Source organism: Protomyctophum parallelum (assembly GCF_964188405.1).
Source record: "Protomyctophum parallelum genome assembly, chromosome: 1".
NCBI classification, from domain to species: Eukaryota; Metazoa; Chordata; class Actinopteri; order Myctophiformes; family Myctophidae; genus Protomyctophum; species Protomyctophum parallelum.
This window is the reverse complement of record NC_139697.1, coordinates 98,652,967-98,677,966: the sequence shown is the minus strand read 5'-3', so window position 1 is coordinate 98,677,966 and position 25,000 is coordinate 98,652,967. Positions and strand designations below refer to the sequence as shown.

The window sequence follows — 25,000 nt, the reverse complement described above, 5'->3', positions numbered from 1 at the left end:
ACATAAAAGCATTTATCATGAAACATGCGTAAGCTAAGAAGGTAACAGTGGAATATCTATATGATGAAACTATACATACACTATACATAATAAACTATACATATTCACTACTATGCTATACATATGTACTATGGCGTGCTATGACTATATACAATACAATTATAGTGCTGTCTACATAACATGCTATAAGTCTAAGTCAAATGCTATCTAAGCCAACAGAAATTCTATCTAAGGGGTTAGGGTAAGTGCTATGGGCCATGATGGAGTCTGAAAAGGTGGGTTTTCAGGCTACGGCGGAAGATTGGGAGTGATGCTGCAGTTCTGACTGCAATGGGAAGTGCATTCCACAGTTTTGGAGCCAGAAGGGAGAAGAGTTTGGGACGTGTGGAGCGTTGTCCCGGCGTTTTTAGTGAGGGTACTTCCAGTTTCCCTGCGTTGGCTGATCTGAGTGCGCGGGAGGGTTTGTAGGGTTCAATCATACTTGTAAGATATGGGGGAGCCATACCTTTGGTTGCTTTGAATGCCAGCATCAGAGTAGTACACAGTAAAGTACACAGTAAAGTACACATGCTGACAGCTTTTTTTTAATCCCACGATTTTTGTAACACATGCAGTGTCAATTGTCTAATCCTGGGCGCTCCCTACACTCCCTCTGCCAACCTCGGGAGAGCAACGGATTGACCTCATGTTTCCTTCAATGCTTGAGGAGTCCAAGCCGCTTCTTTTCACCTGACAGGGGGCAGTTTCCCAGGTTTATACCTATAAGGCCTCACTCACACCTTTCGACCTAGCATACAACATTGATGCATGCTAGATGTAAGCAAGATGTAAGTGGCATGGCATTTCCAATGGAAGTCACAAGGTTTGATACAACATTTTGGACTACAAGCTGTTGTATGGCTTTCGGCTGTGTTTCGACTCACTGCCCCTCTCCCTCTAATACAACACAAATGTTGTGTCAAACCATGTGACTCCCATTGGAAATGCATTGCGAGCTTGCATCAGCTATACATCTCATACAACAAGCATACATCAGTCTGTTGTAAAGGTGTGAGTGAGGCCTAAGGGTTGGACGTACCACGTGGAAGTCAAGTAACACATCGTAATTCCAAACAGTGGTTATCCCAACCCCAACCAGCCGGCTGGCCAGGGGGAGGCAGTATATAAGAATTACTGCTGTTTTTTTAGGGTTTATGGTACAGGTCTAGGGTACAAATGTTGACAAATGTGTTGACAAAAATTCTCTTTTGGCGGTCCATATGACACAACTTTTTTTTAAATGGGGGTCTGACTGTAAAATACATGATACAGTACATGTCCTTGATATGAAAAGAACAACATGAAGTGACAGACGGTTTTACCTGCTACGACCCCAGACACCAGAGTGGCGATGACAGGACTCTGTCTGTCACTCATCTGACTGAGAGGCTTGAAGAGCAGGCCGTCCCTCGCCATGGCGAAGAGCACGCGAGGCATGGGAAACATCGCCCCCAAGAGGCTATGGACGGGAAAGCATACAAAATACACCGTTATGAGATATATTGTGAAGGCTTTTGATTGATTGATTGAAATATTTATTAACAGTTTGTAGAATTTACAGTACATTTTAAGCACAAACTCAATACAAAGACTGTTAACTGTGAGTGGACGACCCAATTAAGCATTACACTTGTTTACAACAGGGTCCACATTGTTCAATTCATCAAAACATTTAGAGACATACAAATAGACACTTCTATGTAGTTAAAGAACAGAACAGGAATTCATCATATAGGAAGCAAAAAGGGAAAGGATACATATACATAGTACAGTGAGGGGAAAAGGGGGGGGGGCGGTGGGGGGGATTCAGATTCTACAGAGGCCAGTTTAGAATTGCAGCCATCCGTAGGTGCCCTTTGAGAGCGGTTTTGAAGGAGTCAAGGGATTCACATGTCTTAATGACTGTTGGTAGGGCGTTCCACATTTTGGTGGCATAGGAGCGAAAATAATTTAGTCCCTTGTTTGTGCCGAATCTGGGTTGTACATGGTTTGTTGTACTCCCTCTGGTGTTGTGGGTGTGGACTTCGTTTACATTAAGGAAGTATTTAGACAGGTACATGGGTATCTTGGTGGTGTATCGAATCTTGTGGACCAGACCCATTGCAAGATGCTGAACTCTGTCGTCGACCCTAAGCCATCCCAGCCTGTCAAAGTGGGCAGGGGTGAGGTGGGTTCGGGGGTGAGGCCAAGTAGGAGCCTGACCAGTTTGTTTTGGGAGGTCTGGAGCCTTGTTTTAAGGGCCTTTGAGGGGAATTAATAATAAGTCAAGACAGACAAACTCTTCAATGTTACAGAGAGTCTGTCTGTGCCTCACACAAGTTCTTAGTTGTATCAGGAAGATGTCATCCCGTTTTTCATTTCCGTTCATGAAAATATATACTTTGAAAATTTCAATTATATTTCAGAATTTCCATTTCTGCTATTGCAGCTGACTACAATATACATTAATTTGCATCACCTATAGTCTGAACTAAGCACTACTCTGACCAGCTCATTAATGCTAAATAGCAGTAGTTGTTTTTGTTAATGTATTTTTTAATACCGCTTGTTTTTGTGTACAGCCCTTTGGCCCATTTTTGTGACATCACATTGGGATAGAATAAAATTTGACTTGACTTTACAAGAGGTGGAAGACTATAGGGTATGGCAAATCAAGTGGTGAAGTGAGTTTAACGATGTTTAACATTGTTTAATGCTTTGACTTTACTGTGTGGATGTATGGGCTTGTCAAGGCCAGAAAGTAGTTTTTTGCCACTCATTAGGCGTTCCTGCAAAACCTCCTCAATGATGTAAAAAGGTTTTCAATGTAATGAGTCCCAGGATGCAGGGATGGTCGTTTAGAAATGAGTCCCAGGGACATTTTATGAGTCCCACTTCAACAACGTACGTTAGGAGTCATATTTTGCCATTTTTACAAATTGCAGCATTTAACTTTTATATGGTTATATTCATGTAGAAAACAGAAGAAGAAATTATTATTATGACTATAGCTAGCAAAATGAACTAGAATAAAAAACAGTACAGTAGTAGCCTACAGTAGTGCATCCCGTGGATGCAGAGGTCGTTGTTTTATTGCGTCCCTTAACTATAAACGGCGTTTTGGGATGCAAAATGGACCCTACTTTAGTCTTTGCCTCCGGGTATTATGATGATGATGATGATGATGATGATGATGTCAGGCGCATACCCTCTATGTTCTCTTTTTCAGCACTTCTGATGTACTACAGTAAGTTGTGTGAGCCGTCATTCTGTCTGATGTACTACAGTAAGTTGTGTGAGCCTCATTCTGTCTGATGTACTACAGTAAGTTGTGTGAGCCGTCATTCTGTCTGATGTACTACAGTAAGTTGTGTGAGCCGTCATTCTGTCTGATGTACTACAGTAAGTTGTGTGAGCCGTCATTCTGTCTGATGTACTACAGTAAGTTGTGTGAGCCGTCATTCTGATGTACTACAGTAAGTTGTGTGAGCCGTCATTCTGTCTGATGTACTACAGTAAGTTGTGTGAGCCGTCATTCTGTCTGATGTACTACAGTAAGTTGTGTGAGCCGTCATTCTGTCTGATGTACTACAGTAAGTTGTGTGATCCGTCATTCTGTCTGATGTACTACAGTAAGTTGTGTGATCCGTCATTCTGTCTGATGTACTACAGTAAGTTGTGTGAGCCGTCATTCTGTCTGATGTACTACAGTAAGTTGTGTGAGCCTCATTCTGTCTGATGTACTACAGTAAGTTGTGTGAGCCGTCATTCTGTCTGATGTACTACAGTAAGTTGTGTGAGCCGTCATTCTGTCTGATGTACTACAGTAAGTTGTGTGAGCCGTCATTCTGTCTGATGTACTACAGTAAGTTGTGTGAGCCGTCATTCTGTCTGATGTACTACAGTAAGTTGTGTGAGCCGTCATTCTGTCTGATGTACTACAGTAAGTTGTGTGAGCCTCATTCTGTCTGATGTACTACAGTAAGTTGTGTGAGCCGTCATTCTGTCTGATGTACTACAGTAAGTTGTGTGAGCCGTCATTCTGTCTGATGTACTACAGTAAGTTGTGTGAGCCGTCATTCTGTCTGATGTACTACAGTAAGTTGTGTGAGCCGTCATTCTGTCTGATGTACTACAGTAAGTTGTGTGAGCCGTCATTCTGTCTGATGTACTACAGTAAGTTGTGTGAGCCGTCATTCTGTCTGATGTACTACAGTAAGTTGTGTGAGCCGTCATTCTGTCTGATGTACTACAGTAAGTTGTGTGAGCCGTCATTCTGTCTGATGTACTACAGTAAGTTGTGTTGCCGTCATTCTGTCTGATGTACTACAGTAAGTTGTGTGAGCCGTCATTCTGTCTGATGTACTACAGTAAGTTGTGTTGCCGTCATTCTGTCTGATGTACTACAGTAAGTTGTGTGATCCGTCATTCTGTCTGGAGAGACTATTTTGAGTATAAATGATAGTGAAGTGTCACTATAATAACGTCTTCAACATACACACACGTTACATAACAACATCCCATACCTGGTAGACAGGGCGCAGAGCGAGCCCACGGGCACAACAACATAACATCCCATACCTGGTAGACAGGGCGCAGAGCGAGCCCATGGGTACAACAACATAACATCCCATACCTGGTAGACAGGGCGCAGAGCGAGCCCACGGGCACAACAACATAACATCCCATACCTTGTATAGACAGTGCACAGATTGACCCCACAGGCACAACAACATAACATCCCATACCTGGTAGACAGGGCGCAGAGCGATCCCACGGGCACAACAACATAACATCCCATACCTGGTAGACAGGGCGCAGAGCGATCCCACGGCCACGGCGTACTTGGCGGGGCCCCAGCCGATGTAGGAGAAGGCCACGGGCAGCGGGCTGTTGGCGCTCAGCAGGTAGTAGGGCATCATCAGGGTGAGGGCGGCCGACACGCCGAAGTACGCCAGGAAGCAGATGAGCAGCGACGCCACGATGCCCACGGGGATGGACTTCTGGGGGTTCTGGACTTCCTCTCCTGGAGGGCGTTATTTATTATATAAACACACGTTTTACGTCCATCGGCATCACAAAACAACATTATGAACATTATGAAAGACACTTTCCACCCCGCTCACTCACTGTTTGAACTGTTGCCATCAGGCAGACGGTACAGAGTGATCAAGTCCAAGACCAACAGATTCAGTAACAGCTTCTATCCCACAGCGGTAGTTGCACTCAATGCTGCTAAGAAATGATCTGTTGCTGCGACACATTTTAGTTTTCTCTGCTATCCTAAGTACAATAAGGGTTTGTTGTGCGATAACAGCTGAAATGACATGTTTGTGCATTAGTGCTGCTGGGGTTGTGCAATAACAAGAAGTCATGTGTGTTTTTCTTTTAGCTTGTACAGTATGTTGTTTTGTGATATGATGCACTGATTGGTTGGTACTTTTAATTTCGTTGTACACGAATGACAAATAAAGATCTATCTATCTATCTAAAAACACTCACATGTTTAACTTAACCCATTTTGACCTGATTCTGCAAATGTCTTCTAAATCCTGACTGTTTTCTTGAAAAAGCCATGTTTTTTCTATGTCAGTCGTTCTCAAACACATTCATGTCACTTTTCACGATTCTTCAAAAATAGCAGACCTACAAGCTTGTAGAGCGCCACTCGGTGGCGCGCTATGAGTTTGTAGATCTGCTATTTTTCAATAGCTAAAGCATGACATAATGCTAACACCAAAATGGGTTAAACAGAGTATTTCTATAGTTGCCGTGTTGATATACTTTTACTTATAAGTAAAAGTCTGGAATTCTAAATTTACTTGAGTAAAAGTACAACATGTATCAAAAGAAAAATTAACACAACATTGTAACACTTTCTGTACATTTCTTTGAAGAAAAAAATAAATAAGAAATTTTCCTCCTAGTATAAGCAGTATAATCATAGTGTATCTGATGATCCTGTTTTTTTTTTTTTTTGGGGGGGGGGGTATTTAAAAGTATTCTGTCCTGTGTTTAAATAAGAAAACAATAAATACATTTGTACCCATCATTTGGGGCGTCTATACCAAAACTCCACACTACTGCTAGTTGCACTGGACGGTAGGACCATAATATTAGCTGCTCATGTGAGTGTGAGTGGGTGATATGTTGTATGAATTAATCATAAAATAATCCAGATAGCTCTGGTTTCTGGAATAGAACCGCCATGAGTGTTACATGGTGGTCTGGTTCAGATAGCTCTGGTTTCTGGAATAGAACCGCCATGAGTGTTACATGGTGGTCTGGTTCAGATAGCTCTGGTTTCTGGAATAGAACCGCCATGAGTGTTACATGGTGGTCTGGTTCAGATAGCTCTGGTTTCTGGAATAGAACCGCCATGAGTGTTACATGGTGGTCTGGTTCAGATAGCTCTGGTTTCTGGAATAGAACCGCCATGAGTGTTACATGGTGGTCTGGTTCAGATAGCTCTGGTTTCTGGAATAGAACCGCCATGAGTGTTACATGGTGGTCTGGTTCAGATAGCTCTGGTTTCTGGAATAGAACCGGCCATGAGTGTTTCTGGAATAGAACTGCCATGAGTGTTAATTACTCGTGCACGGCACGGTGTTAACATGACTTATTTTCTATCGATTAATGAGCATTTAAACCCCATGAAGCCTTGAATACATTCATGGAGATGTTTTACTGTCTGAGCCAAACATGTAATAGTAGGAGTAGGGCCTTTCTGTGTGGAGTTTGCATGTTCTCCCCGTGTCCCCTAGGGTAGGTACCCTCACATGTTCTCCCCGTGTCCCCTAGGGTAGGTACCCTCACAAAAAACATGCAGTAATCCTGGTCTCTAAACTTCGTCCCCCTGGCCAGCCGGGGCGCCTGATGGAGGGGAAAGGAACTGGTTGGAATAACGTGTTCCTTCCACGTGCTACGTCCAACCAGGGAAACTCCCCCCTTTCAGGTGTAAAGGAGCAACTTGGACACTCAGGCATGAAGGAAGCATGAGTTCAAGTCCGTTGCTCTCCCCTTGTCCCCCATATAATGGGGACTAGGTTGGTGGAGGGTGTGTAGAGCCCAGCATCAGATTAGATACAGGGGTGAACTAGAAAAAGTGCCCTACTGGGCACAGGTCTCCACCAGGATGAGCAGATGTGAAGAATTCCAGGCAAAGGTTTTTCCTTGGCCTCTAGGGAGTTGGCATACAAAGTTATCCACAGATCCGTGCAGTTAGAGGTAAAAACACTTTTCGGCCAGTTATAGCGCCACCTTGAGGCTGAGTTGAAATTGTTCATGTGGCATTTCGTCCTCTGCCTAGTGGGAATGTGGGTGCACAATTTCACGGAAATCACGCGATGTGTTCATGATTTGCAGCATTTTGTTTGAAACTGAGCACTCCTGTGAACTTTGGAAGCCAATCTTAACCAATCAGGATGGAGTCTGAGAAATCTGAAAGACCGGTTTCGTTGAATGGCTCTAGAGAGACTGTGTACGAATTTGCGTGATGTTTGGACAAAATCTGTAGGTGTACTGTGCAAAAACTTGTTTTGCACAAAGCGGCCTCCTGGTGGCGCTATAACAGGCCGTTCTGGAAATCTGAAAGACTGGTTTCGTTGAATGGCTCTAGAGAGACTGTGTACCAATGTGCGTGATGTTTGGACAAAATCTGTAGGTGTACTGTGCAAAAACTTGTTTTGCACAAAGCGGCCTCCTGGAGCGGCCTCCTGGTGGCGCTATAACAGGCCGTTCTGGAAATCTGAAAGACCGGTTTCGTTGAATGGCTCTAGAGAGACTGTGTACGAATTTGCGTGATGTTTGGACAAAATCTGTAGGTGTACTGTGCAAAAACTTGTTTTGCACAAAGCGGCCTCTTGGTGGCGCTATAACAGGCCGTTCTGGAAAGTTTGGGGCAGAGGTTCACCGTTGGCATCCAGGGAGTGTGTGTGCAAAATTTGGCATCGACCGGGTTAACGGTGGCCGAGATTAGCTGCTCACGGACACACGGACGGACGGACACACACACACACACACACGGACACACGGACACACGGACGGACGGACGGACGGAGTGCAAAACATACTCTCCCCCTAGGCCTTCGGCCTGGTGGAGACAAAAATGGGTTACAAAATCGTGGGATAAAAAAATAAAAAAATTGTAGGAGTAGGAGACTTGCAGAGTCCTCAATCCTGGTCTCTATACTGGCTGGAAAGGAACTGGTTGGAATAACGTGTTCCTTCCACATGTCCTATACCGGGGAAACTCCCCCCCCTGTGGGGTGAAAAGAAGCGGCTTGGACTCCTCATGCATTGAAGGAAGCATGAGGTCAGTCCGTTGCTCTCCCCAGGTTGGCAGAAGGAGTGTATAGTGCCCAGGATTACAATATTTCACACTGGGTGAAAACTAAAAGAAATGGGTTACAAAAATTGTGGGACAAAAAAAAAGAGAAAAAAAGAGATTGAGACAAAAACAAAATAAAGATCTACCCTTAGGATAAATCCTTACACTCTCAGAGTTGAACTAACACTGGGGTTTACACTGTGTGTGGGTTTTATAAACATGCTACGCTGTGTGAATGGAGTGGAAGTGTGTCCGTAACAGTAACAGGAAGGGTTCATACTCGTATATCGATGCGTTGAGGACGGCGTCCACACTGATGCACCAGTTGTCAATGTCTCCCTTTATGAAGCCGGAGATGATGACGAACACCAACACCACGATGTTTATGACCGTGAACACCTTGTTCACGATGGCAGACTCTTTCACGCCGAAAGCAAGGATGCCTAGCGGGAGAGGAAGCACAGGACAAACCGTTAGCACGGGACAGGACGTCACCAACACCTTATTTTGCTCCCGGTCCGATTCCCACCATTTGGGTTTTGAGTATCTGCCGATAGTATACACACATCACACCAGCAGTGTTGATTCCACCGACTGAAACTAAGACGACAATTGTTCATCGACTGCCATTTTTCACTGACGAAAACTAAATGGAAACTAAGCTATGATGACTAAAATGACTAAATGTATTGACAATTTCGTCAACAAATAAAAACTAGACTAATAAATATACTTTAGTTACAGTATACAAGATACTTTGTTATTGGAAAACATACGTTAAATACTTCAGCCAATTAGTTTATTTGAAATTCACATTGTGAGCTTGTAGATCTGCTGTTTTCAAAATAGGTTTTTACATTTGAATGCCTCAAATGGGAAATTCTGCATAGAGTAAGTACTTTTTACTTTTGGTACATTTTGATGCCAATACTTTTACCCATGTCAATTTTGAATTCCAGACTTTTTATTTTTAACAGAGTAGTTCTACATTGCAGTATTGTTTTTACTCAAGTCAAAAATGTAGTACTTTTTCCACCACTGCAGATGACAGACTGAGGAGAGAGAGGAGTCTGGGTAAGAAGAGAGTCCATCTTTAATTAATCAATCCTGAACACAAACAGCAGGAAAACAAAGTAAAACAGTATAGAATATCCTTGTACAAACATGTTCTTGGGATTAATTTCCTTAACGATATCATTTTAGGCAACTAAGTACAGGTCAATACAACATCTAAGAGTATAAAACCAGAAAAAGACTTGTTTCCATAGGGGGCCTCCATTTTCAATTAATCAGAACAAGACATACAAATAGAATGTGTGGCAGGCCACCACACAATAATGACCAGCCACTACAGTCTTCATCATCTATTGTCCAGAGTTAGACTAATCTTAATCTGAGTTCCCAGAAGTCTTATCTTTCGCCACTAGGGGGGCGAGACTGATCTAGGTAAGATCTTTAGAGGACCACCAGGACCAGTGAAAATGACTGGAAAGAGTGTGTCAGTGAACCTGTGTGTGAAGGTGTGTATGTGTGTGTAAGTATCAGGATCACAGAATGAAAGCTTTCCTTCATTCCAGTCCAGTTGGACTCTGATCCTCTGAGGCTTCTGCTTCAATGAGAGAACAGTGGATGACTCAGAGGAGAGTGCTCCGTAGTTAACTGCATGTAAGTATATTCTCCAGGATTGACCCCATATGGTTCCCTTCCTCTGGTAGGACTCTGCTAACACACCTACATTCCAGTGTGTATTGTCTCCAACCTCAACATCCCAGCTGTGACTCCCTGAGTTAAAGCCCTCAGAACCAAGGACAAAGGGAAGCTCGTCAAATCTCTCTGGATTGTCAGGGAGCTTCTGTATCTCTCCCCATGTCACGCTGTTCAGATCATCAGACAGGGTGTATCCTGGATGGGCAGTGTTGGGGTCCAGAATGACTGGAGTGTAGGAGACAATGTCCTTCATCTTGTCCCAGACTCTGAAGGCCAGGTTCCCCAGGTGTTTGGCCACGTCTATCAGTGCTCCTGAGACCGGCTGTGGGTCCTGCAGTGTGAGCTGGACTCTCTCCATCGTGGTCTTGTAGTTCTGCAGGAATGAGATGTGTTCAGCTCTCAGCTCCTCCTCTATGGCTCTGATCGTGTGTGAAATGGTTGATATGTCTCTGTTCAGACCCTCCATCTTCTCCTTCATCATCTGACTCTTCTGCTGCTCTTCCTCCCTCAGTTCGGTGATCCTGGCCTCCTCTTCATCATGTAGAAACTGATGAAGCTTCTTAAACTGTTCCTTCATCTGTGTCTCTGTGTGCCAAGTCTGGAACGTAATGTGTTCTGCTGTTTGATCGTAGTTTGTTTTAGTTTTATTAAAGACCTTCAGTTTGTCCTGTAAAGGCTTCAGTGATTTCTGGACCTCCTCCTTGTGATCCAGAGCAGCTTCATCGACGGGCCTGATTCTGTGGCCGGTGTGTTTTTTAGAATCTCGACACACAAGACACACTGGCTGTTGACATTCCAGACAGAACAGTCTGAGTTTCTCAGCATGCACACTGCAGAGATCCTCAGAGCCTGCTGACGTTCTCTGTCTCTCCTGTATGAAGTCCTCACACAGGTTCTTCAGAGCCAGGTTACGAGGTGGACGATCCGTCAAAGATATTTCCTTACAAACTGGACACTCCTTTATGGTCTTCTCTCGCCACCAGTCCTGCAGACAGGCTTTACAGAAGCTGTGGCTACACAACAGGAGAACGGGATCTTTGAAGATGTCACAGCACACAGGACAGGAATAGTTCTCTTCAGAGAGAGATGACTTTGAGATGGAAGCCATTTTAAAAGTCAACAGTCAACATCGGAACTCTGCCAATCAGTTGTGTCAGGTTGACAACCTTCGAAAACAAGACAGACAAAGATTAACAACATGTCCAATCAACAAATAAAATATTTTAAACAAATGTTCCAAATAGTTAAACCATTCTTGTTTTTAAACAACCTAAATTTAAATTTAAACACTAAATTAAAAAGGTAAACACCTTCAATATTTCAAATTAAGTAACAATTTTGGAATGAAGAGAGAAAAATAGCTGATGTTCAAGCATGTAGATAAGCTCTTTTTCAACTAGTGTTTTAAACATTTAACCTAGTAAATCAATAATTGTCCACATTTAGAAGTCTTAAATTCTTAAGTGTAAATAATTTTAACTTTCTATTGTATCTTTTGTAAAGTATACTTTTAGACTGTCAAACACAAATGAAGCAATTCTGCCATGTAAATTCCTTTCCAATCCAAACTAGTACAAAACACATTAGCTTTTAACACATTAGGCAGTATTGCAAATATTAGCAGTATTGCAAACATAAATAAAACAATCACAAACCTCCTTGGACTAGGATAGGAACACAGTAGACTTGTCTCTGGTACTTTGTGAGAATGCTCACTCCAGCCTTTTCAGGTGTTTCAGCTCAGGCAAACGAGCAGCCCTCTTGCTGGTGCACTCTGGGAGATGTAGTTGTCTGAGGTGTCATAGAAGACTCTTGCTCCATTTCTGAGGCAGGAACTAGCCTGGTTATAACCACTCGCCCATGAAAACATTTCATTGTCTCAACCAGGCCGAAGGCAAGGGGGCAGAGTATGTTTTGCACTGTGTGTGTGTGCGTGTGTGCGCGTGTGTGTGTGTGTGTGTCCGTCTGTGTACAGCTAATCTCCGGCACCGCTAACCCGGTCGATGCCAAACTTTGCACACACTCCCTGGATGCCAACGATGAACCTCTGCCCCAAATTCTCTAGAATGGCCTGTTATAGCGCCACCAAAAGGTGGATTTTTGCTAAACACATTTTTGGAACAAAATGCCTCAAATCATCCAATTTCCATCCAAGGCGTAAAGAAATGACACCCTTTTCACATTGGCTTATTATAGCGCCACCAGGAGGCCACAACCTGACCTGCCCTGGTGGAGACCTGTCCTATTATAGCGCCACCAGGAGGCCACAACCTGACCTGCCCTGGTGGAGACCTGATCAAGAAATAAATCTAATCGTCCATGATGTCACAAACATGTCTTCCAACCAGATATCTCCAGGTAAAGTGTATTGATACCAGCTGCCAACCAGATATCTCCAGGTAAAGTGTATTGATACCAGCTGCCAACCAGATATCTCCAGCTAAACAAAATGACACCTTTAAAGTGACGGACCTGACGGTACACTTATTAACCAGTTAACAGTTTCTTCAAGATTATTTTCCCAAAGTAAAAAGGCCAATTGCCTTCCATACTGTTTTTTCAGGCCATAGTAAAGCATACTTTGTCGTCTCCCGTCTTCCCACGAAATGATAGAAAAAGCTTGATAAGTTGATAGTTGGCTCGATAAGAACCCGGCTCGATAAGCCTGATCGATAAAAAAGGGTATTTCTTCCCCACACTAACATCAGAAAAACGGGATTTAGGTTTCAAAGTCTCCCTCTAAGTTAAGTTAGGTTAAAGTTTTGATTACTACCACAGTATTGAATAAGGTATGAAGAAATATACAAAATAAATGTGTAAGAAATGATGGGTTCTGGATGCAGGCCGGGCCTGTGACTAATACGGTCATATATCTGATGTGTATTGTGAGTCATGTCTCCTGCTCTTTTCCTGCCTAGCCTTACACTCAACTTGAAAAATGTAGTTATGTTTTTCTGTTTACCTTTGTGTCTGTGCGTTTTTGTTATTGTTTTTTCTTCTGTTTTTGTTTTCCTGGATTCATGTGTTTGATTTTTGTTCATTTATTCATTATTTGGTGTAAAGAATTTTTTTGAAAAAAAAAAAAAAAATGATAGGTCTGTCTTTGTGGTTTTGTATGTATCTTTCAGATGTGGAAGGCTACATGAAGACAGATGACAGGAGGAGAGAGAGAGGAGTCTGGGTAAGAGAGACCATCTTTAATGAATCAATCCTGAACACAAACAGCAGGAAAACAAAGTCAGAGATTATCCTTTACAAACATGTTCTTGGGACTAGTTTCTTTAACAACTTAATATTAGGCATTTAGCCAACGTTCTTATTGATATTGATTGAAATTTTTACACGGCAATACAAAATCTAAGTATAAGTATAACAAACAACTAAGACGTGTTTACATAAGGGTCCTCCATTTTCAATTCATCGGAACAAGACATACAAATAAACACTTCTATGCAGAATATTATATAAAATTAAAATAAAGAAATAAACCATCAAATACACCAGTGTTTCCTCTATATGCCAGGGGAATTCAAACATTGTGTGGCCAACACACAATCATGACCAGCCACCACAGTATGATTATTGTTGTATATTGTAACGTAGTATAGGCAGCCGCGAATAGGTCAGAAATAAAAAGGCAAATATAACACAGAAGAAGACTGCAAAAATCCCCAAACATACAACCAGTGTTTTCTCTAGCCATGTACAGTGTTTTCTATAACAGTGTGTGTGCTGTGCAACCCATTCTGACCTGAGATCAGATTCTATAAATGTCTTCTACATCCTGACAGTTTTCTGAAAAAGCTATGTTTCCATGTCAGTCGTTCTTCGATTTTTCAAAAAGAGCAGATCTACAAGCTCATAGCGCGCCACCGAGTGGCGCGCTATGAGCTTGTAGATCTGCAATTTTTCAATAGCTAAAGCATAACATATTACTAACACCAAAAGGGGTTCCCGTCCAAAATGGGTTAAAACCTGGAAAGCATCTGTGTCACTTCAGATTTTAGCGTTGGCTATTCAAAAATCACACACGTGTGAAGTGAGGGGCGCTCTTATCATCGCACATCATCATCTCATACTGGCCAATCAGAATGCCTGTTGGTGCTGTGATTGGTTGGCTGATTTGCTCGTTTACGTAATTATGACGTATACGTTTTCCCTTCAATGTCAATTATTACACAAAAATATTTTGAAAGTGTGAGAAGTACTGATTTAGAAGGCTCACGTCGTAATGGGTTAAAGTATACCTCTAACCACCAATATTATAACTATTGCCACTGTCATCATCAATATCAGGTTATAAATGTTAACATTATTACCACTACTGATGTTTAATTTGTAGAAAATAAAAAGCTTTTTTTATCAACACGCTATCTATCATTTATCATCATCATCATCATCATCATCATGTCCAGAGTTAGGCCTCCTCTTCATCATGTAGAAACTGATGAAGCTTCTTAAACTGTTCCTTCATCTGCGTCTCTGTGTGTCGGGTCTGGAACGTAATGTGTTCTGCTGTTTGATCGTAGTTTGTTTTAGTTTTATTAAAGACCTCCAGTTTGTCCTGTAAAGGCTTCAGTGATTTCTGGACCTGCTCCTTGTGATCCAGAGCAGCTTCATCGACGGGCCTGATTCTGTGGCCGGTGTGTTTTTTAGAATCTCGACACACAAGACACACTGGCTGTTGGCATTCCAGACAGAACAGTTTGAGTTTCTCAGCATGCAGACTGCAGAGATCCTCAGAGCCTGCTGACGTTCTCTGTCTCTCCTGTATGAAGGCCTCACACAGGTTCTTCAGAGCCAGGTTGCAGGGTGGAAACCCCATTGAATTTCTCCTCTTACAAACTGGACACTCCTTTATTTCCTTCCCTTTCCACCAGTCCTGCAGACAGGCTTTACAGAAGCTGTGGCTACATGACAGGACAACAGGATCTTTAAAGATGTTGTGACACACAGTGCAGGAAAAGTCCTCTTCCGAAAGACACACCTTGGCAGCCATTTTGCCTTTTCAGTAAAGCTACAAACACTCTGCTCAAGACAGGAAATCCAGCCAGTCAGTTGTGGTAACACTTTGTCTTCTAGAATGTTCCCTGAAGTTTACTTTCGCAGTGAATCGTGCAGGCTCTTGTTAAAGTCCATTCAGTTGACAGAGTCAGCAGCAGGTTGTTCCAGTGGTCTGGGTCACTATTCCCTCCTGTAGCTGTGGATGGAAACACAGTCTGTCCTCCTCGCTGGAAGTTGTGCGTTTGATCCAAAGTGCAATCATACCGTCTCAGATGAGTCAGGTGAGGGGTGGAGCTTTGACAGACCTGTTGCAAAGTTTGCGCACACACACACACACACACACACACACACACACACACACACACACACACACACACACACACACACACATACAGAGTGTGCCTAATTCAGTGTGCACCACACATACTGAATTTGTTGAATGTATGTATTAAAGTCAGGACAGTCTTTTATCTATTATAAAGTTTAGACAAGACAAATAGATGTATACGTATAGGGAACGAGAGAGTGAACAGAATGGGGGAAGTTAGTGTTTTACAATGTACAGTACGCCGTATCTCATTAACCCTTGTACAGTACACACCATAAACAGAGACAGTATACTCCAGTCACCTGCCTGCTCTTCATGAGCAGTTAAGGGTTCCGTGTCGTATACAAATTACAAAATGTGTATAATTTATTTCACATTTTGGATGAAGCTCCTACCCCTCTCTGTCGTTGTGTGTGTGATGCATGAGATGGTGTGGTGTTGTGTGCCCATATGAAAAAGGCACAGGGAAATATTTCTTTAATTTCTGCCTGTATGATTTGTGATGGAAGACTAGTTTCTATCAATTGACGAAATTGTACATTTATTTAGTCTTAGTTTTAGTCATCATAACTTAGTTTTTATGTAGCTTTTATTTAGTTTTGTCAGTGATAAAAATGGTAGTCAATGTTTATTTTTATCATGGTTTTAGTTGATGAAATCAAATGCAGACTTCCCCTTCCTTCTCATGGGAGAAGGAAGCACCTGTACACATTTCATCATACAGTATTTACAGTTTGTAACAGTAGTATTTACATGGCAATTATTTGCAATAATCTTAAATGTACTTGGCTGCTTAACAACACTGCTGGAATGCTGCAGGTATAGTTAGCCTACTTGGGAACGATGCAAGTTGGGAAAGTAGTTTTATTCCGTTTTATCCATCTGTGTCTGAAGCAAACTGACTGTGAAAAGTGGACTGGTTAAGTAATCAAATGACAGGTGTGTCATTAGCCACTGCTGCAGCAGAGGCTGGGAACTCTACAGATGAGGAGACACTGACAGAGCCTGACCAGAGCCTTTCGTGGCGGCAGGGCTGGACTGGCCACCGGGCATACCGGGCATTTTCCCGGTGGGCCGCGACCGTAGGGGGCCGCCATGATTAAAAAAGAAAAAGAAGCAGGCAGGCAGGCAGGCCAATAGGCGGCAGGCCACCAGGAAAGGTCCGGGCGTGCTGTCATTCTGCCATCATGATAATGTCACTGTACCTGTATGAGTGAGGGACAAATAAACCCTAAAATGCCCGGGCCGAATATTTGTCCCAGTCCAGCCCTGCGTGGCGGTTCTGGACAACCATGTGTCCGACAGACTCAAGGATGGCACTGCACTCTGTGTGGAGGTGTGGAACACTGCACTCTGTGTGGAGGTGTGGAACACTGCACTCTGTGTGGAGGTGTGGAACACTGCACTCTGTGTGGTGGTGTGGAACACTGCACTCTGTGTGGAGGTGTGGAACACTGCACTCTGTGTGGAGGTGTGGAACACTGCACTCTGTGTGGTAGTGAGGAACACTGCACTCTGTGTGGAGGTGTGGAACACTGCACTCTGTGTGGTGGTGTGGAACACTGCACTCTGTGTGGTGGTGTGGAACACTGCACTCTGTGTGGAGGTGTGGAACACTGCACTCTGTGTGGAACACTGCACTCTGTGTAGAGGTGTGGAACACTGAACTCTGTGTGGAGGTGTGGAACACTGCACTCTGTGTGGTGGTGTGGAACACTGCACTCTGTGTGGAGGTGTGGAACACTGCACTCTGTGTGGTGGTGTGGAACACTGCACTCTGTGTGGAACACTGCACTCTGTGTGGTGGTGTGGAACACTGCACTCTGTGTGGAGGTGTGGAACACTGCACTCTGTGTGGTGGTGTGGAACACTGCACTCTGTGTGGAGGTGTGGAACACTGCACTCTGTGTGGTGATGTGGAACACTGCACTCTGTGTGGAGGTGTGGAACACTGCACTCTGTGTGGAGGTGTGGAACACTGCACTCTGTGTGGAGGTGTGGAACACTGCACTCTGTGTAGAGGTGTGGAACACTGCACTCTGTGTGGAGGTGTGGAACACTGCACTCTGTGTGGAGGTGTGGAACACTGCACTCTGTGTGGAGGTGTGGAACACTGAACTCTGTGTGGAGGTGTGGAACACTGCACTCTGTGTGGTGGTGTGGAACACTGCACTCTGTGTGGAGGTGTGGAACACTGCACTCTGTGTGGTGGTGTGGAACACTGCACTCTGTGTGGAACACTGCACTCTGTGTGGTGGTGTGGAACACTGCACTCTGTGTGGAGGTGTGGAACACTGCACTCTGTGTGGTGGTGTGGAACACTGCACTCTGTGTGGAGGTGTGGAACACTGCACTCTGTGTGGTGATGTGGAACACTGCACTCTGTGTGGAGGTGTGGAACACTGCACTCTGTGTGGTGGTGTGGAACACTGCACTCTGTGTGGAGGTGTGGAACACTGCACTCTGTGTGGAGGTGTGGAACACTGCACTCTGTGTGGAGGTGTGGAACACTGTGGAGGTGTGGAACACTGCACTCTGTGTGGAGGTGTGGAACACTGCACTCTGTGTGGAGGTGTGGAACACTGCACTCTGTGTGGAGGTGAGGAACACTGCACTCTGTGTGGTGGTGTGGAACACTGCACTCTGTGTGGTGGTGTGGAACACTGCACTCTGTGTGGAGGTGTGGAACACTGCACTCTGTGTGGAGGTGTGGAACACTGCACTCTGTGTGGAGGTGTGGAACACTGCACTCTGTGTGGAGGTGTGGAACACTGCACTCTGTGTGGAGGTGTGGAACACTGCACTCTGTGTGGAGGTGAGGAACACTGCACTCTGTGTGGAGGTGTGGAACACTGCACTCTGTGTGGAGGTGTGGAACACTGCACTCTGTGTGGAGGTGTGGAACACTGCACTCTGTGTGGAGGTGTGGAACACTGCACTCTGTGTGGTGGTGTGGAACACTGCACTCTGTGTGGTGGTGTGGAACACTGCACTCTGTGTGGAGGTGTGGAACACTGCACTCTGTGTGGTGGTGTGGAACACTGCACTCTGTGTGGTGGTGTGGAACACTGCACTCTGTGTGGAGGTGTGGAACACTGCACTCTGTGTGGAGGTGTGGAACACTGCACTCTGTGTGGTGGTGTGGAACACTGCACTCTGTGTGGAGGTGTGGAACACTGCACTCTGTGTGGAGGTGTGGAACACTGCACTCTGTGTGGAGGTGTGGAACACTGCACTCTGTGTGGAGGTGTGGAACACTGCACTCTGTGTGGAACGTGTGTGTCAAAATGTCAGTGTCAGTGGGGCGAATGGTTCTGGAGTTAGGTGGATTACAGACGTACGTACATACACACATACAGAGACGTGGTGCATTTATTGTCACCCAGCGGAGTTTGCAGCTGTTGAGGCCTCGTACTCAGACAGACATACTTACATACATACAGTCAGAAATACACAGCTGTTGAGGCCTCTTACAGACAGACATAGATACATACATACAGTCATACACACTCGGTCACTCATTGGGGCGGTTTGGCACCGCTCAAAAAGTAGAGAGGACAGATGTAAAATCAGGGTACTAAAGTTTAAAAAGCCAACATGTTTCGACTCCTTAGACTCAGAGTCTCCATCAGGACATGAATGATAAACTCATCAGCTCTGTTAGTCAGACCTTAGTCCTGTAAAGTTTACCAAGCCGTGGGTTATTTTTGGCACCAATTTTTATGATTTTATTTTTATTTTCTCGTCCTGCATTTCCAAATACATTTTTTTAATGATTGTAACTATTTGTAACAAATAAAACAAAGTATTTCCATGAAGTAAAATAATAATAATAACTTGTTTAATTCCACCAGTCATATTTGTGAACACTTTTTTGGTTTAGATACGTTTAATAAGTAATAACACAGAGCCATATCTAGATAATGAGACACATCAAAGTCCAGGACTTTATATGTGATATAATGTGTGTGATAGGTTTCACCACCATGCCAGTCATGAACCAATCACTCCTAAGCTTCAACAACAGCAGCCACAACAGACACACTGTAGATCCACTTCATCATCTTCAATTCCAAGTGAACATGCATGTTCCTTCCTTGTTACACAACTCACTGCCTTCAACAGATACAACTCAACATACAGTCATACACACAGTACATTCACTTCAGCCTTCAATTCAAGGACCAGAAACAGTCACTGAACATCAGCCACCCGGTTATTGGGTCCCAAAATAACAGCAATAACAGCAACACTATATGGAACAACAGCTACACAGACGAGAAGCTGTAACAGACCATACCCTTATGCTGCGTTCACATGGAATCAGCTGGACCGTTTACCGTCCTGCTCCCGCCCACTAAAATGACTTCTGGTTTTCCTGATCCCATGTGAACGCAGCATTACTTCCCAAAGGGCCCTATGGCAGCTCTCAGGCAGGCTGTTACCTGTTAGTGTCAACCACGGTCTAAGTGACTCTGATAACCTGCAGCCTGCAGGGTCCCTTTTATAGGGAGTGAGAGACGTACCAAATCACATCACAGCAGTTAACTCACAATAAGCAAACACAAGGCCGATGAGTTAACACGCCATTACTGAAGGTTTTTACAAACCAATTTAAACATGAATTTCCGGACATCCATTCATACACAAACTATAGTCTCTTTTTAAATAAGATTGCTCTGGAATTGGCCCAGGCCGTAGCGTAACGGTCTGGGCACCGGACTGGTGATCCAGTCGCGGTGTGCCGCGGGTTCGACTCCCGGACCCGACACGGCCTTTACCGCATGTCATCCCCCCATCTCTCTCCCGTTTCCTGTCAGCCTACTTTCTATCCCTTAAAAAATCAATAAAGGCGTAAGCCGCAAAAAAATATCTTAAAAAAAAAAAAAAGATTGCTCTGGAATCAAACACCCCTCCTCCTCCTCCTCCTCCTCCTCCTCCCTCTCTGCAGAACTTAATGGAACCTTCCCAATCAACAGGACTGCCCCTGCAGAGTGCAGAGGGGAGAGGTGAGGTGACTCACAATCAATTCACCTTCGGTTCAATAGATCAACATATTTAATACCATGAATAGTAGTATATGTAACTGCTCCTAAACCATCTTCATCCGTGGCAGAAATAAGACAACGTCCCAACTGATATCACTGAGGGCTTTTTATTTATCCCAAGAGACAACCGTGAAAAACTGCAACAAAAACATAACAATATTCTTTTAAATACAATGAAACATGAAATATGAATGTCCTTGTCAGTCAATCCTGATGTCCGTATTATATAAACACAATGAAATGTACACAAACAATAAACACAAATAAAATACACGATACAATGGCAATATAACTTTTACAGAGACAAACAAAACAACTGGGAACATACCGTATGCGCCTTCTGCACAGACTTTTAGGAGTTCAGTTAAGTTCTTGTTCTTTTTTATATTATTTTCTTTCTTCTTATCTTTTGTGGAGACTCTCTGACATGAGAGAGCTCCTCTCTTTACCTCTGCTCTGTTTGTTCTGCTCTTAACATGCCCAAGACCCAACAGGTGATTGAAATGAGGTGATTAGAGCAGGTGAGCCTAATTCAACCTGCCCATGAACCAGACAGCCCACAAATACAGAGCACAGTAGATGGCGCTATATCACCATGCATTTACCATATGTACCCAAATAAACACACATATAATGTTCACATATACATTTTCAGAAAGGTGAGCAATAAAATAGAATATCCCAAAATACCCATTGCTGGGACAGCTACAGTATACTACAGTAGTATATGAGTGTTCTTCAGTACTGTAGTACCACCTGGTATGGATGTTTGTCTGCAGCCCTAAAGTCACAACTGCTGCAACAACTGAACATTTTGTTCAAAGATTGTTGGACAACAACAACTTCAGAAACTTTATACATCCACGTATGATAACAGCATCCTAAGGTTAGCGAGGAATATCACCTCTAATACTAAGCATGTGTCGTATGGAGAATATAGGTTGCTACCTCAGAGAATGTGTTAATATATCATGCAGTCTTAAAGAGGCACTATGTAACTTATTTTTACTGAATAAACTGTAATTTTGTCCAATCTGTAAGGTAGAGTGTGTTAATACAATATAACTTATACAATCTGTATGGTAGAGGCCTGGATATTGAAAAATAGCAGATCTACAAGCTCATATCGCGCCACCGAGTGGCGCACTATGAGCTTGTAGGTCTGCTATTTTTTGAAAAATAGTGAAAATATTTATTTCAGAAAATTGGAGGATTTAGAAGATTTATTTTTTTAAATTTTGAGGTCAGGCCTAAATGGGTTAATGCAAAAATAATGTACTGTATACAATTATGTATGGTAGAGTGTGTAAATACAATATAACTTATATAGCTTGTATTTTGTCTCCCTGTTCTTCTATTGAGACATTTAAAGTTGTGTCAAAGGTCATGATCTGGCATTAATTCTGACCAGTCATGATTAAATTAAACGTATCCCCTGAGCAAGCAGGCCGGCTCTATTAGCTCAATGGTATAAAAAAGAATGTCAGCACTTGTGCAGGAAACCAGGTTAAAATCTGTGGTATAAAGGACAGTTACATACTGTATAGTATAATAAATCTGTGGTAGAAAAGGACAGTTACATACTGTATAGTATAATAAATCTGTGGTATAAAGGACAGTTACATACTGTATAGTATAATAAATCTGTGGTATAAAGGACAGTTACATACTGTATAGTATAATAAATCTGTGGTATAAAGGACAGTTACACACTGTATAGTATAATACATCTGTGGTATAAAGGACAGTTACATACTGTATAGTATAATAAATCTGTGGTATAAAGGACAGTTACATACTGTATAGTATAATAAATCTGTGGTATAAAGGACAGTTACATACTGTATAGTATAATAAATCTGTGGTATAAAAGGACAGTTACATACTGTATAGTATAATACATCTGTGGTATAACAGGACAGTTACATACTGTATAGTATAATAAATCTGTGGTATAAAGGACAGTTACATACTGTATAGTATAATAAATCTGTGGTATAAAAGGACAGTTACATACTGTATAGTATAATAAATCTGTGGTATAAAGGACAGTTACATACTGTATAGTATAATAAATCTGTGGTATAAAAGGACAGTTACATACTGTATAGTATAATAAATCTGTGGTATAAAAGGACAGTTACATACTGTATAGTATAATAAATCTGTGGTAGAAAAGGACAGTTACATACTGTATAGTATAATAAATCTGTGGTATAAAGGACAGTTACATACTGTATAGTATAATAAATCTGTGGTAGAAAAGGACAGTTACATACTGTATAGTATAATAAATATGTGGTAGAAAAGGACAGTTACATACTGTATAGTATAATAAATCTGTGGTATAAAGGACAGTTACATACTGTATAGTATAATAAATCTGTGGTATAAAGGACAGTTACATACTGTATAGTATAATAAATCTGTGGTATAAAGGACAGTTACATACTGTAGTGTATAGTATAATAAATCTGTGGTAGAAAAGGACAGTTACATACTGTATAGTATAATAAATATGTGGTAGAAAAGGACAGTTACATACTGTATAGTATAATAAATATGTGGTAGAAAAGGACAGTTACATACTGTATAGTATAATAAATCTGTGGTAGAAAAGGACAGTTAGTGCAGCTTTAACTGGAATAAACCTCAGGCAGAAATAGACTCTATAAAACGGGTGTAATATTTAACATACTGACCTGTGATCAGCGTCATATAAAATGTCATAACTTTTAATGTTTTAAACGTGGGAGTCAATGTTGATGCAACTGAACGACGTTGTGTGGTAGATCATGTTTATTTGATTTTACAAATCATTCTTATACATTATGTCTTTCATTCAGATCTGTAATTTCAACAGAGAAGGTACATATGCCTCTCTACACACTAAATAAAACAATAACGAACAAGTACAGTGAACAGTAAAAGTATCATATATCGTACATAAGTACCCCGCAACATTATTTCTAGTTTAAATTTATAGTAGGCCTAATAATAGCCATCAATTGATTAATATTACATTTTATACTGTTGATAGTTTCATCATCATCATCATCATGTCTAACTATGTGTGTGTGTGTGTGTGTGTGTGTGTGTGTGTGTGTGTGTGTGTGTGTGTGTGTGTGTGTGTTAGTATCAGGATCACAGAGTGACAGCTTTCCTCTGTTCCAGTTCAGCGTGACTCTGATTAGGCATGCACCGAATGGGACATTCTTTGCCGAAAACCGAATACCCAAATATGATTAATATTATGTATCGTTCATGTTTTTGTTTTTTTTACCAGTTTTTGTACCATTGCTGTCATGGCCGTAACTTTGTTGTAGAGCTACATGAATGGTAAAAGACATGATTACAGTTTGATCATGTCATGCATCACCACAATTTTTTTTTTTTACGGAAGGTAACCCTGGTTCTTTGGCAATTCAGTTTCGGCTCTAAATCATCATACATGTAGCTTAGTTTTCATTTAGTTTCCATTTAGTTTTCGTCAGTGAAAAAGATATTCGACAGACATTTTTCGTCTTAGTTTTAGTCGACGAAAACACTGGTATCTGCTTCAGGTTTTAAAGGGAAATTCCACTAATTTTAAACATTTTGCAATGTCATTAATAATACCTTAGAGTTGTTAAGTTGTTAAGAAATAATAAAAAGTCCCCCCATTCTGTGTTGCCTAGAACTGGAGGTCTGGAAAAAAAACCTTAACATTATGAAGTACATCTCAGTGACATCACAAAGATGTACTTCATAATGTTAATGATTTTTATCAGACATCCAGTTCTAGGAGGGGGGGAGGGGGGGGGGGAGACTTATTTCCACACAACAACTCTAAGGTATATTAATGACATAGTAAAATGTTGAAAATGAGTGGTATTCCCCTTTAACAGGTTAATTTATACACCTAAACGCCAATATTATAACAACATCAATTGGCATTAACATGGTCAGTAATATCATCAGGTTATTAACCCATTTTGACCTGAGATCAGATTTAATAAATGTCATCAAAAAATTAGCAGATCTACAAGCTCGTAGCGTGCCACTCGGTGGCGCGCTATGAGCTTGTAGATCTGCTATTTTTCAATAGCTAAAGCATAACATAATGCTAACACCAAAAGGGGTTCCCGCCCAAAATGGGTTTATGTTAACATTACCATTATTGATTGATCAAGATGCTCTATCAATCTATAATTTATCATCATCATATAATTATCGTCTTTGTCTTCATCATCATCATAATCATGTCCAGAGTTACATTGTCAAGAGTTAGACAGATCTAGGTAAGATCTTCAGAGGACCATCAGGACCAGTGAGAATGCATGGAAAGAGTGTGTCAGTGAACCTGTGTGTGAAGGTGTGTATGTGTGTGTTAGTATCAGGATCACAGAATGACAGCTTTCCTTCATTCCAGTCCAGTTGGACTCTGATCCTCTGAGGCTTCTGCTTCAATGAGAGAACAGTGTATGACCCTGAGGAGGATGCTCTGTATTTACCTTCATGTAACCATATTATCCAGAATGGACCCCATGTGGTTCCCTTCCTCTGAAAGGACTCTGCAAACACACC

General features: G+C 42.3%; 3 protein-coding genes and 1 pseudogene across 4 annotated transcripts in view; all 4 read right to left on the bottom strand.

Moving 5' to 3' along the window:
* LOC310855850 (cationic amino acid transporter 2-like) overlaps positions 1-25,000 on the bottom strand; it is a 234,442-nt pseudogene that overhangs the window by 179,566 nt on the left and 29,876 nt on the right. The window lies entirely within an intron of this gene.
* Positions 1-25,000, bottom strand: part of LOC310870287 (cationic amino acid transporter 2) — a gene marked incomplete at both ends in the record, with an annotated part of 38,546 nt that overhangs the window by 9,256 nt on the left and 4,290 nt on the right. Inside the window, 4 exons of the mRNA XM_083781448.1 lie at positions 1,362-1,498; positions 4,822-5,044; positions 5,149-5,156; positions 8,628-8,790. Of these exons, the coding sequence (XP_083637574.1) occupies positions 1,362-1,498; positions 4,822-5,044; positions 5,149-5,156; positions 8,628-8,790 (531 nt within the window). The remainder of the gene's footprint in view (positions 1-1,361; positions 1,499-4,821; positions 5,045-5,148; positions 5,157-8,627; positions 8,791-25,000) is intronic.
* LOC310866792 (nuclear factor 7, ovary-like) overlaps positions 1-25,000 on the bottom strand; it is a 61,205-nt gene that overhangs the window by 35,063 nt on the left and 1,142 nt on the right. The window contains exons 1-2 of the mRNA XM_083776539.1: positions 24,707-25,000; positions 14,445-14,477 (exon numbers count right to left, since the gene is read on the bottom strand). The exon at positions 24,707-25,000 is cut by the window's right edge and continues 1,142 nt beyond it. Of these exons, the coding sequence (XP_083632665.1) occupies positions 14,472-14,477; positions 24,707-25,000 (300 nt within the window). The 3' untranslated portion in view covers positions 14,445-14,471. The remainder of the gene's footprint in view (positions 1-14,444; positions 14,478-24,706) is intronic.
* On the bottom strand, positions 9,771-11,162 carry LOC310870320 (E3 ubiquitin-protein ligase TRIM35-like; the record flags this gene model as incomplete). The annotated part of the gene is made up of 1 exon (XM_083781497.1): positions 9,771-11,162. One exon carries the CDS (start codon positions 11,160-11,162, stop codon positions 9,771-9,773), a length of 1,392 nt encoding a protein of 463 aa, XP_083637623.1.